Raw genomic sequence first — 13446 nt, forward strand, 5'->3', positions numbered from 1 at the left:
CTGTGCTCTCTACCTGTCAAATAAATAAAAATCTTAAAAAAAAAAAAGCTTTAGCAATTAATATGCTCTTGTGCTGTTTTGAATAAAGGGAATAAAGTAATAGAAAGTTTAAAGTCCTAGTGGTATAGATGCTTTCTGTATTTTCAGTTTGCTGGGATGTTGTGGTGGCTCTACCATGGAGAGTTGACACTAAGATCAGAGAGACAGCTCAGCTCTTTGTTTAATCTTTGCTCAAGAGACTTAATATTTATAGACTCAAGGATTTTTTTTCCTTTCCTTCTGACTTTAGGTGGAAATTTCTTCCTGTCATATTAATAGAACACTAATTTTTTTTGTATTTTAAAAAGTGTTAAGAGCACCTAATACACAATTTAACTATTTCTTTTTTTTTTTTTTTTTAAAGATTTTATTTATTTATTTGAGAGAGAGAGACAGTGAGAGAGAGCATGAGCGAGGAGAAGGTCAGAGAGCGAAGCAGACTCCCCATGGAGCTGGGAGCCTGATGTGGGACTCGATCCCGGGACTCCAGGATCACGCCCTGAGCCGAAGGCAGTCGTCCAACCAACTGAGCCACCCAGGCGTCCCACAATTTAACTATTTCAACTGTTTTTTACAAAGTGTATTGTTCTGTGTCATTAATTAAGTACATTGACATGTTATGCACCTGTCATCCTTCCATCTGTAATTTGGATTTTGATAGAAATCTTTTAAATTTGGGCTGATGGGGTGCCTGGGTGGCTCAGTGGGTTAAGCCTCTGCCTTTGGCTCAGGTTATGATCCCAGGGTCCTGGGATTGAGCCCAGCATCGGGCTCTCTGCTCAGCGGGGAGCCTGCTTCCCTTCCTCCCTCTCTCTGCCTGAGTTTCTGCCTACTTGCGATCTCTGTCAAATAAATAAATAAAATATTTTTAAAAAATTAAAAAAAATAAATTTGGGCTGATATTGTTCTAGAAGGTATTTGGAAGTGAAGTCACAGGAGTGTTTTTCTTGGTGAAGCACTGTGATTGGAACATGCACCTGGGCTGCCTGGCTTCCAGGATTCCTTCATAATCAGCTTGCAGTCCTATGCAATGCTAATGGCACTCCATTTTCTTTCTTTCTTTCTTTTCTTTTTTTTTTTAAAGATTTTATTTATTTATTTGACAGACAGAAATCACAAGTAGGCAGAGAAGCACGCAGAGAGAGAGGAGGAAGCAGGCTCCCTGCTGAGCAGAGAGCCCGATGTGGGACTCGATCCCAGGACCCTGAGATCATGACCTGAGCCGAAGGCAGCAGCTTTAACCCACTGAGCCACCCAGGCACCCTCTTTCTTTTTTTTTTTTTTTAAAGATTTTTTAATTTACTTCGCAGAGAGGGCAGAAGTAGGCAGAGTGACAGGCAGAGGGAGAGGGAGAAGCAGATTCCCTGCTGAGCAGGGAGCTCAATGTGGGCCTTGATCCCAAGACCCTGAGATCATGACCTCCTGAGTTGAAGGCAGACACTTAACAGACTGAGCCACCCAGGCGCCCCATGGCACCCCATTTTTAAGAACTGTAACTGCTTCAACTGCCTCTTGGTAAAATTTTTAGGTGAGTTAGTGTGATTATATTTGCCAATTAAAGTCTCATACAAGTGGATTTTAAGTTAAAACCATCCCCTCCCAGTAACAAAAACAATTGTTTTGGGCAGCTTTATGAACATGGAAACCACTTAAATTACTTTAGTAATGGAATTAATTAGCTTCCAGAACTTACCTACACACCATCATACTTTTTGCCGTATTTTCAAATTTGTGTATTGTTTCTCACTTTTTTCACTTTTTTTTTTTTTTTAAAGATTATTTATTTGAGAGAGAGACAGTGAGAGAGAGCATGAGCGAGGAGAAGGTCAGAGAGAGAAGCAGACTCCCCGTGGGGCTGGGAGCCCGATGTGGGACTTGATCCCAGGACTCCAGGATCATGACCTGAGCCGAAGGCAGTCCAACCAACTGAGCCACCCAGATGTCCCACTTTTTTTACTTTTAATGTCAGTATAGTTAATAGAAAACAAATATTCCTTGACATAAAATTCTAAGATTATCTTTATACGACACTCTGGTAGGAAATGCTAAATTGGTTTTTTTAAAAAAGATTTTATTTATTTATTTGAGAGATTACACAGAGGAGAGAGAAGCTGACTCAGAGCTTGAGCCCAGGACCTGAAACCATGACCTAAACCAAAGGCCAACGCCTGACTGACTGAGGCACCCAGGCATCCCTAAATTTTTTTTTTTTTTTTTTTTAAACTTAGACCACGAGTGTGAAGGGCAGAGGGAGAGGAAAGAGAATCTCAAGCAGACTCCGTGCTGAGCCTGGGGCCCAACTTGGGGCTTGATCTCATGAGCCTGAGATTACAACCTGAGCTGAAACCAAGTCAGAAGCTTGACTGACTGTGCCACACAGGCACGTACCTTAAGTTATTTTTATATCATATCTTTAAACCATCTTGGGATGGATCGTGTTAAATTTTAATGCATCTAATCTCTGGGAAAAAAAAGTAATTGCTTAACCTGAATTTTCTTGTAGATGTATTCTGGCACAAATAAAGTTTGGTTGTGGGAGGTGTATAGGAAAAGAAACATAGACTCAAAAATTATAAGGACTTATCAGAATGCTGAGTTTCTGAGTCAGATTCTCATTTTTCCACTGAATAAATTAGATGGCTTATAATACCTTGTTGTCTAACTTATGGGTCTTCTCCTTTTGGACACTTTTATTTGTGCAGCAGTTTCTTAAAACTTAGATGTTGAAAAAGATAAGTTAAAAAATACCTGGTCTTAACTTGGTTTATTTATTTTTTAAAAAGATTTATGTGTTTATTTGTCAGAGCACAAGTAGGGGAGTGGCAGGCAGAGGGTTCCCTTTGAGCAGGGAGACCAATGTGGGACTCCATCCTAGGAACCTGAGATCATGACCTGAGCTGAAGGCAGAATTTTAGCTGACTGAGCTACCCAGGCGCCCCTTAAAACTTGGTTTAAATGTGAATTAAAATGTTCTTCAAATTCCTGATAGTTCTGTAAGGCCTCATTAAGAATGAAAACACAGCCATATTTTAAATATGGAATCTTCCCTATATCATAAAAATGTAACAGCTTCTTTCTATTGACTTAGAAATCTAAGTCTTAATCAGAAATTATGATTTAAAGCTCAATTTTTTCTACCCTAGGGCCTTTATCTAGAAGGAAAACCACATATGCCACAGCTAAAGCTGTTCCTATCACACTTTTCCCCTTTTCATTTAAACTACAAACTTATAATGTGTGTCAAATTTTAGCAAAGGCATTTTAAAAAGAAATGTGTAAGATAACTTTGTAACTTGCAGTGTCCCTCATTAGTTCTCTCCAGCAAAGTTTCACTTAAAAGTTACTTTCTGAAAAAAAGAGGGTGCCTGGATGGCTCAGTCAGTTAAGTGTCTGCCTTGGCTCAGGTCATAATCTCAGCATCCTGGAATTGAGCCCTGCCTCAGGCAGCCTGCTCAGCAGGGAACCTGCTTCTCCCCCACCCTCTACTGTCCCCCCACCCCCCCATTTGTACTCTCTCCCTGTGTCAAATATATTCTTTTTTTTTTTTTTTAAAGATTTTATTTATTTATTTGACAGAGATCACAAGTAGGCAGAGAGGCAGGCAGAGAGAGAGGAGGAAGCAGGCTTCCCTGCTGAGCAGAGAGCCTGATGCGGGGCTCGATACCAAGACCCCAAGATCAAGACCTGAGCCGAAGGCAGAGGCTTAACCCTCTGAGCCACCCAGGCGCCCCTTTCAAATATATTCTTGTTGTTGTTGTTGTTTTTTTAAAGATTTATTTATTTATTTGACAGAGATCACAGGTAGGCAGAGAGGCAGGCAGAGAGAGGGGGGAAAGCAGGCTCCCCGCTGAGCAGAGAGCCCAACTCGGGGCTCCATCCCAGGACCCTGGGATCATGACCTGAGCTGAAGGCTCGCTGAGCCACCCAGGCACCCCAATTCTTTAAAAAAAAAAAAAAAAAAAAAAGCTACTGAAAGAGCCTAGAAGGGATATAATTTTTCCCTAGTAAAACAAAGTTTTTTGCTTGCCTCGGGAGAATGTTTTTGGAGGAATGTCAAGGTTCTCCTGTTGAGTGTAAAATGCAGAAATGGATACTTAGGAGTATATAACTTGCCAGTGACCAGCAAGTACTCCATACCAGGCTTTTATTGAACAAAGAATTTTTTTTTTTTTTTTAAAGATTTTGTTTTTAAGCAATCTACACCCAATGTGGGGCTCAAAACGCATAGCCCTGAGATCAAGAGTTGCATGCTCTATCGACTGAGCCAGCCAGGCGCCTTGAGCAAAGAATCATTCTTTCTCACTTTTTAGGTACGTGGTTGAAAGTACAGGACAGGGTCTTGAGCCAGATTTCTTCCTAGATTCAAGGGAAGATTTGGATCTGTGTCTTACAAGCTAGCTGTGTGATCTTGGGTTACTTCAATGTCATCCTCTGTGATATGGGGAAAATAATAGTAGCTTGTAAGGTAATTGTGAGAACTTAAATATTTAAAGCAGTATATGCCTAGCACAAGACCTAGAGAAATAACTTGCTACTGTTGCCACAACCACCACTTTCTGTGTATGGCATAGGAATTTCATCCTGGTAGCTTTTATCTTTGTGTAGCATATACTCCTTATGAATGAAAAGTGTTATCATGTATTTTTATCTGAGATTACAATAATTGTAGTAAGATTGTTCATAAATATGTAGAAGAATGCATTAACTTTATCTGGCATTTGTGGAGGTCATGGGGATTATAGTGAAAGGAAATCTATATTCACCTCCTAGTTCAGCTCTTGCCTCATTTGTTTATGTATTGCATAAACTCCAACCTATTCCTTTACTGTTTCTATTCTTCCTTATGCCAAGCATAGGGCCTGACAAAGGAGAAATGATGTCTGCCTGTGAATGAATGAGGAAGAGTAACTGGTTCAGACCGTTAAATACTAATGACAAGTTGCCATCCCAGGATTCTGCCTGGCTCATCCCACATCCTTTCAGAGGCAGGAGATGTATCTGCACTGGTGGTGCTCAGTGGAGTGGAGGTCCTCTTAGGAGAGCTTTACAAAGGGATCAGAAGCACACAGCTATGCCTGTCAGTCTTTAAGTGGCATAAATTAGCTGATTGGTACAAATGCTGTATTCCCTTGGGATCCTGGTGTTTTTAGTGTTGTTTTGCCAAGTGGCAAAAAAATGGATATTAAGTTGAACATTCCTTTTTATTGTTTATTGCTACTGGTATGATTGAGTAGATTGTTTTCACATGTTAGAAGGGAAATACACATTCTAAGGCCTTGATCTTTGTGCATTGTGGCCATATTTTCTATAAGGTAGTCCTCTTTACCCATTGCTCATTTTTAGATGCTGTTGATTACAAACATATTATTGCCACCCCCAGTTTAGTTTTTATCAAGGAATCCAGCAGGGAGGGGCATCTTGGTAGGCTGGGAAGAACTATTGAAACCTTATTAGAGTAAGTGGTTAGAAAAATAGCATAAGGGCTAGAAAACCAGAATGAGAACAAGTTGCATGATACTACATTGTATTGAGGGAAAACTTAAAAGAGTGTTTGGTGAGATAACAGGTACATGTCTGAAATCTTATAATCTTAACTCTTTAGTTTTTAATGCTGAACTTTGCTCTAAGAGCATGACTTTCTTCCTTTTTAAAAAGATTTATTTGGGGGCGCCTGGGTGGCTCAGTGGGTTAAGCCGCTGCCTTCAGCTCAGGTCATGATCTCAGGGTCCTGGGATCGAGTCCCGCATCGGGTTCTCTGCTCAGCAGGGAGCCTGCTTCCCTCTCTCTCTCTGCCTGCCTCTCCATCTACTTGTGATTTCTCTCTGTAAATAAATAAATAAAATCTTAAAAAAAAAAAGATTTATTTGTTTTAAAAGATTTTATTCATTTAAGAGCGCGAGAGAGAGCAAGCGAGCACAAGTTGGGCAGAGGGAGAAGCAGACTCCCTGCTCAGCAGGGAGCCTGATGTGGAACTTGATTCCAGGACTCTGGGATCATTGCCTGAGCCGAAGGCAGCTGCTTAACCGATTGAGCCACCCAGGCCCCCACTCCCCCCCGCCCCCGAAGAGATTTAGAACGATTGTTGAAACCTAGCAAGTTTTACTTATGGAGGGAGAGGTTCAAAGTTAAATTGTTTCATGCACTCAGATTATTTTTTTTCCTTCTGTGATTGCTGCTGGGTTACAGTTAATAGTATATTTAAGTATGTAAGATATACTTACGTGGCATATTTAAGTTTTCCCATGAACAAAAGGGTGAATAACCTCATTAAATCTCATTTAGAAAATTGTTCTGAGTTAAAATTCAGAAGTAACTATTTTTATAGATCACGTGTATGAGATTTCTTTCTCAACGTTAGAAAAGCCTTTTAAAAAAGTTACAATTATATGTTACTGTTTTTGATGTACCTTAGTATTTTAAAAATAACTATTTCATTATAAGGACTAAAAATCCTCTCAATCAGTGATCCCAGAGTTGACTACCCTGATGTGAATTGTTTTTACTTAAAATAAGGGAGTGAGGTGACAAATTTGTTAAAATTAAGGCTTAAAACAGCAATCCTTCATTTGAATTATTCTTTGTATTTGAAATCTCTGTTCTGAAAGCCCAAGTGAGAAAGCTTATCTTGTCAAGCTTATTTCAAGCAGGTACTGTCTCACACAGGAAGGTCAGGCCCTGAGTATTTGCAAAGCAGACAAGGATTCAGATATTTTCTGGTCATTCTGCAAGATAGGGTCTTTGAGCTTATTGATGAAGTGACTGACATGGACAAGGATGACAACTTCAGCCGTCACCATGTACTGAGAAGATCAGGACCACTCCAGCCCTAGCTCAGTGGTAGGCTAGAAGGAATTTTTTAGCTGGAACATCATGTGGGAGTTAGCATCTTAGTGTGGACCCCCCAAGGTGTTTTGCTGCTGAACTGACTTGTGCCAGAGAGTGCCCTCTCCTGGCCAGTGCTGGTGTGTGCACACACCTCAAGTCTGTTCTCTTTAGTAACCCAAGCTTCACTTCCTGTGAAGTCAGCAAGTTATCTGGAATACATTCAGTATGAAATTTCAACTGCATTTTGGTCTTATTTTTAAAATTTTTTTTTTGTAAATGGATTTAAAAGAACTCAAATGACTGCTCTACTTTTGTTAACTTGGTTTTTTCTACCATAGGTCTCAACAAATGGCAGCTATTACATCAGACAGTGACGAGTCCTGCTGCTCCCTTACAGTGTCTGACAGACCACTGTGGATTCAGACTGGGAGCATTGAAGTTAACAGTGAGACGGGCAGGTCTGTCTGTGTTAAGCCCTGCCACAAAGTGAAGAGGGCATCATGTCATCACTTAATCATTCTGAAGTAGATTAGGCTAGACCTGAAAGAATTCATTAGTTCTTTTTCTGTAGTTTTCATTGACCTTGGTAGCTGGGTGTACCTCCTGTAGGTGACAGTTTTAATGAGTGAAAATAACTTTCAATTGTGCTAAAAAGAAAAAATAGTAGAGCTAGCCTCCTGTGAGCTTCTGTGAAATGACAGTTTTTCCTAGGGTGCTAAAAATTTGGTATCAGATTGTAGAACTATGTCAAATAGCAACTGAGTCTCCATGGGAAGTCAAATAGTGGATTTCTTTATCTTTTCACTATCTCAGTCTTTCTTTGTCACTTTTATATCCACTTCTTAGTCATTCTTAATGTGTGTATATATAAGAATATATATATATCCATATATGAATATATATATATTTTCTTAGTGAATTAACCTCAAAACCATTGTCATTTACATAAGAAAAGTCAAAACTCAGAGGGGCTGTAATCTTTTTCTTTAATAAAGTGCATTTATCGAGACCTCTTTGGATAGTGCCTTGAAGTTTATTTTGGGCTCTTATACTGATACTGATGGAAAGGTTTAAGGATTTCTGTTGTGCTGCTTTTGAACTTATGATCTCTTTTTGCTTCCTTGAATTAAGGCTATTTAACCCTCTGGTGTTTGCAGCTAGTGAAGAGCCACGATTGGGCCTTGACACTACACAGGAGCTGTAATTTGCAAGCTGGGTCAGAATGGCACAGTTGGGATCAGAGATTGAGGCTGGGAGATTCTGAACTCTGAACTGTACTCTAGAGATGGTAGCTACCCTTATGATTTCTTGAGAGAATGGTGTTTTAGTTCTCTGTACCTCTCGCAGGAATAGTAAGACCTCCTTCAACCCTGGGCTTTCTTGGCCACTTGAATAGGCCTCACTAAGGTTGAAGCCAAATACTGAGTCATAAATAGAAAGAAATGGAATTATGTATGGGATTGGTTGTTAACCTTTTTTTTTTTTCCTCCTTTCAGTTTACTTCCAAAGTTTTGTGTGGGTCTAAAGAGTATTTTAGTAATAGTTTTAAAAAGTAAACGTTTCTTAGTTTAATATCAAATTTAAAGGTGTTAAGCATTCTGTTTCTTCAGAAGCAAAGACTATTCACCTTCTTTTCTGATGTGTGGGGTATTTACAGCTAGCTATTGCATGAGAAAAACATGGCAGAATGCCCTGTTACTGTGTTTTATAGGCCTTGATCCAGTAAGTCAGGAAGGCAACCCAGGAAGCTAATAGAAGATCAAGAGTTCTAGCAAAGAATGGGAAAGACTTTTGAAATCTTTGGAAGTTAAATATTGGGAAGGATGGGGGTGGTTTTTCTTTTTCTGCATTCTGTGTTTATTGTGTCAGTTATTACTCCACTGAACATGCCACAGATCTTTGGTTTAAAAAATACACTTGACCAAAAAAATAATCATCATTCTCTACACGATCACTTCTTTTGGAATTTAAACTCTTATTGGCACTTAGTTTACTGGAACCGAGAGGCATTAACCAAGGATGATAGAGGATTGCAGTGGGGTTCTTACCACTTGGTATTAAAGGGAAGTCGATAACGCTGGGCAGAAATTCTGGTCATGCTGTCTGGGCAGTAATTTTTCTAAGCCTTGTCCTCTGTAAATGTTTTGCTCAGTCTTGCTTCTTGTTGGAGGTATGGTAAAGAGGGCCTCTGATCCTGATCTGGTGTGCTGGTGTAATAAGGGACAACATTGGTCAGTCTAGTGTACAGAAGTTGTCTTCGAGTAGCAACATGGTGCTCTGGATGCCTTCTGGTGTGTCTACCTTGGGGAAGGCACCCTCCACCCCCACGTTTGCTCTTTGTACATATGCAGATGGTACGGTCAGCAGCTGACCGGTGCCTGGCTTGGTTTCGTATGTGAATCGGCTTCAGCCTGTGGGCAGCCAGGGCTTGGAAGGCCACTGGCGCTTCAGAGCGGCCCTTGGCAGTGGCGTGGACTTCCAGAGGTGAATGTGGGTGCCGGGGCGGAAGGGGGTGGGCAGCATGGAGACCCTCACTAGGCAAATCTTCATCAACAAGGATTTTTAAAAACCTCAAGTGCAGCTTGACTCTGTGAAGGTGACAACAGTTTTATGGTGGAATTTGGCCAGTTGTACTTTGGAAATAAAATGAATGCTTCTGCTAGTCTAGAGTGGAAGTAAATTGTCTTTTCAAATGTTGGTTAAGTTTAGCTGATTTTAAGAAACAAGTGTGAACCCATGAATAGGGCTGAATTTAAAGAACGAGGACATCATTTTTCTCTTATTTACTTGTGCTTAACTACATTTTCTTCCTTTTCTTTACTGTATTTCAGCACAAAGACATTAGCAGGATGCTGGTTTCATGGACCGGTCCCATAATGATACCACACCAGAGCATCAGGACTGAATGACATTGGAGACTCAGATTTTTAAAGCTGCACTAAGAAGTTAATGTTAAGGCAGTGGTTAAAACCAACAGTCTATAAAGGGGCACTTGCAAATTTTGCTATATGAAACTGAAGAAAGGGTATTAGGGGAATATTTTATAAAAAATAAACTGTTGCAATAAGTTATGCATGAGAGGAGGAGAAAAGTGATACGAAACACGGAGAGAACTCACTTGAATCTTACGTATCAAGAATCACTGACTGTAACTTTTCTGAATGTGAAATTCTTTTCAGTACAGTTTGGACAGGCCTAAAAGGCATGGGATGATGACAGAGATGCTGAATTATTTTTTAAACTAAAATTTTGTGCTTTCTCCAAGGTTTTGTTAATCCATTTAGATATGAGCAAAGGTATTTCTAAGATGGCTCTCCTATGAACACAGCAAGTGTCACAGCTGCCAGGCAAGGCCAAGGTCTCCTTCAGGGTACCAGTGGAAACAACAGGAAAGATTTCCTAACATCCTACTAAAAGGATGGTGAAGTGCCCTGCCCCACCCCACAGAGAATTTGGATCTTTTCTTTCTTCAATAAAACAGGGCTGTATTATCTTGAATATACGTTTGCTTGTTAGAACATATTAAGATGTATTTATTTGCCACCAGTATTTAACATTTTGTGCACATTTTCATAACTGCATTCTTACCTTTTAAATTCTGACTCAAAGTGGATAGGCTAGTGTTGACCTTAGAGTGAAAATATGTACTCTAAGAGCTAGTTCTTAATTCTACTGTGGTGGAAAGGCTTTTTTCCTGAATTTTGATCTGGACCTCTCTCATGGAGAGCCCTTCCTTCCAACTGCAAGATACCCTCCCAGGTGTCAGGTGGGACTTGACCCTGGGAACAAGCAGTAGGAACAGATCCATAAAGAGCTTTCATGCATGGAACATGAATTCTTATTACTGGAGACCATAATGTTTTTCTTGTCTTTGGAAAATACATATTATGAAAAACCTTAATTTTTCTTTTTAATGAATGGAAAAACTTTCATGAGGAAAACAGATGGACCTATTAGTACTACATTTTTAAGGCATTTTATATTTGATGGTGCCGTACTTTTAATAAAACTGAAGTTTTTTAGTGGCAATACGGATTTATTTTTTAAACCAGAAAGATAGACCATATTGACTACTTAATACAAAAAAGGGGGGGAAAATGCGAAAAAATAAAATACAAAATTCATTTGAAGCAACATAACAGATAACTGAGCATTTGGCTCAAATTATCTGTTAACTTTTCATAATCTTACTGTATAGGTTTGACCCACACTCAGGATTAAGAAAAGGTTCCGAGTGAGAGCTGGAGAACATCTCATAACGCCTGACTAGGACTTGTTTTTACAACTCAAGAAGAAAAGGAAGACAGTCTTCTAGTGAGCTTAATACAAATTCTAATTACACGGCAAGTAATTTAAAGTTTGGAGGACATTCTAAAGTCTTTTGGGCGATCTTCATGAAGTCATTATACACATTTGATCAAATCTGAAAACGTCAGCTCAGGAACTGGAGCAGCAGGGAGCTCTAAAGATTACATGTAGCTCTGTGGCCCCTCTTCACGGCCCTAGGGCTTAGGCTGGAGTCCATCTTGTTCTTTCTGAGATCGAACACCAGCAGTACCTTTCAGGCTCACTTCAAGAATCATGTAACTCCACACCACGGTGACTGTACAATAATGAAGCTTTAGGATTCTTTGTGCAGTGATGGAAATGACCGAGAAATAAAAATACAAAGGCAAAGCCTGATCTCTCCCAATTCCTATAAGTTATCTAAATATTTTTTCTCATGACAAAATTCTCAGAGGTGTTTTGTTATAAACCATGTTTTCGTTTTTTAATAAATGAAATTTGGTGGTATTTAAGATCTAGACATACCATGTTGCTGTTTCACTTTTTCATTGCTTTAGTTGCTTAATATTTAAGCTTTGCTCCATGCTACCTTTGTCTGTATTTCAAATCTTCACAAGCCTATTTCATTTTGTAGACTTGAATGACAAAAGTTGTTTCTCATCTAAAGTATGCTAAGACTTAAATGTTAAAGAATGTTGTGTAACATTTATCCAATAAAGTCTTGATTTTTTAAAATTTAGTTATTCAAAAACTTTTGTTTACTTTTTAGGAGTTAGGTTCTAGAGCTCATTATTTTTTAACTATTAAGTTTCAGTCACTAGTTCTTTAGGGAGCGGCTGTAAGTACTATTGCTTCCTTTGGAGAACATCCTGTTTTTCTTTAATCCTTGGAAGATTTTTAGGGGACCCTCCACGATCAAGGAGTAGAGGAATGGTGAAGAGTTTTATTAGGATCTTGTACACAACATGACTGTTTTCTGATGGAAACAAATATGCTACCCTTCAGAGCTGGATGTAATTGAGTAAATATCTACTGGTATGTTTGTTTCAATTTTTAAGATGTCCTTCCCTTACAGATAAATGGTTGCTTCTTTAAAAGCCCAGCATGTCCGATGTGTTTGAACAGAAACACTACTATCAGGAAAAAACGAGCCTCTTAAAACCTACCAGACAGCTGAGTTTTTTTTAGACTGACCCCAAAACTTAATGTTAGTGTGCTTCCCCCGCACTGCACCCCCATTTGAGTAAAGCAGTCCTTTCGAAGGCTGCCTCTTACTCCAGAGTATACATGGAGTCTTTATTCTCTCAAACATTATCCTATTTCAGTTTATCTAAAATGAGTATAAAAAAGGAGGCCATTGGAGTCTGGCTCTGTTAGTATCCTTTTCCCCCTCAGGCCTCCTAGTAATGAAAATGGAACTAGAGAGAACCAAGGTAGATGATGTGCACATTATCCAGAAGGTCTCCTCAGGACACCCACCCTGCCCCAATACACTCCTGATTGTGTTGCATGCGTGTGTCCCATGATGACAGACACACCTAACAGGAGAGGGAATGAGGGATGAGACCCATGGCTACAACTTGGGATCTTTCTGGGGCTATCTTCATGTAAGAAAATCTAAGTTTGGATTCCTGCCCTGAAATCATGTATGGAATGTGTACCAGTACCTTTCTGGACTGTAGAAAAAAGTAAGCTGTTTTCCTTTTATACCCGATAACTCATTTCTCCTCTTTCAAGTAATGACTGATTCTTCCCTCAGTGCTTTGAATAGAGCACACTGTGTTACCTTTAAGCACACCTTTCTCTAGTGATGAACATCACAATGAGATTTCATGGTCTAACAACTCCTTTGCTGATATCAATAAGGTAATGAACCTGGAATGAAAGAATGTACTTCAGGAATACTGTGCCCGAGAAAGAAAGAGCTGGCCAAACATCGTGGCTAGGTCACTGTACTTAAGAATACTTCTAGGATTAGCCCTGATTTCCTTGTGAGGTACATCTGTCCAGGCAACCTAACACAAAGGAAGCCAAGTTGAGCTGCTGATATTAAGAGCAGGATGTTTCTATACAAATGACCTGCTTATACAGACATGGATTCTAACCTAAGTTCTACGAGTTACCTTCCTGACACAATCACACAGCCACACTGGCCCCAAGACAGGGAAGATGGAATTTTTGTACCATAAGTGAAATGGTCTAATCTTAATGTTTCTGAATTCTGTCTATAAGCTCAGTGCCCAATTCCTGTGGCTCCTGAGTGGACAGCTCAGACCTGTGATCCAAAGAAGGTGA

General features: G+C 39.6%; 1 protein-coding gene across 5 annotated transcripts in view; it reads left to right on the top strand.

Moving 5' to 3' along the window:
• The window catches only part of PWWP2A (PWWP domain containing 2A), a 39925-nt gene extending 28035 nt beyond the window's left edge, over positions 1–11890 (top strand). For 2 of the 5 annotated variants that reach the window (XM_044230332.1, XM_044230341.1), the window contains 2 exons: positions 7203–7322; positions 9696–11890. In XM_044230332.1, the coding sequence (XP_044086267.1) occupies positions 7203–7322; positions 9696–9709 (134 nt within the window). In that variant the 3' untranslated portion in view covers positions 9710–11890. Of the gene's footprint in view, positions 1–7202; positions 7323–9695 lie in introns of those variants that run through there. The other 3 variants (XM_044230303.1, XM_044230349.1, XM_044230311.1) reach the window with 2 other exon arrangements.
• Positions 11891–13446: the final 1556 nt, after the last annotated feature.

The sequence above is a fragment of the Neovison vison genome, chromosome 1 (genome assembly GCF_020171115.1).
Source record: "Neovison vison isolate M4711 chromosome 1, ASM_NN_V1, whole genome shotgun sequence".
In the NCBI taxonomy this organism is placed as follows: Eukaryota; Metazoa; Chordata; class Mammalia; order Carnivora; family Mustelidae; genus Neogale; species Neogale vison.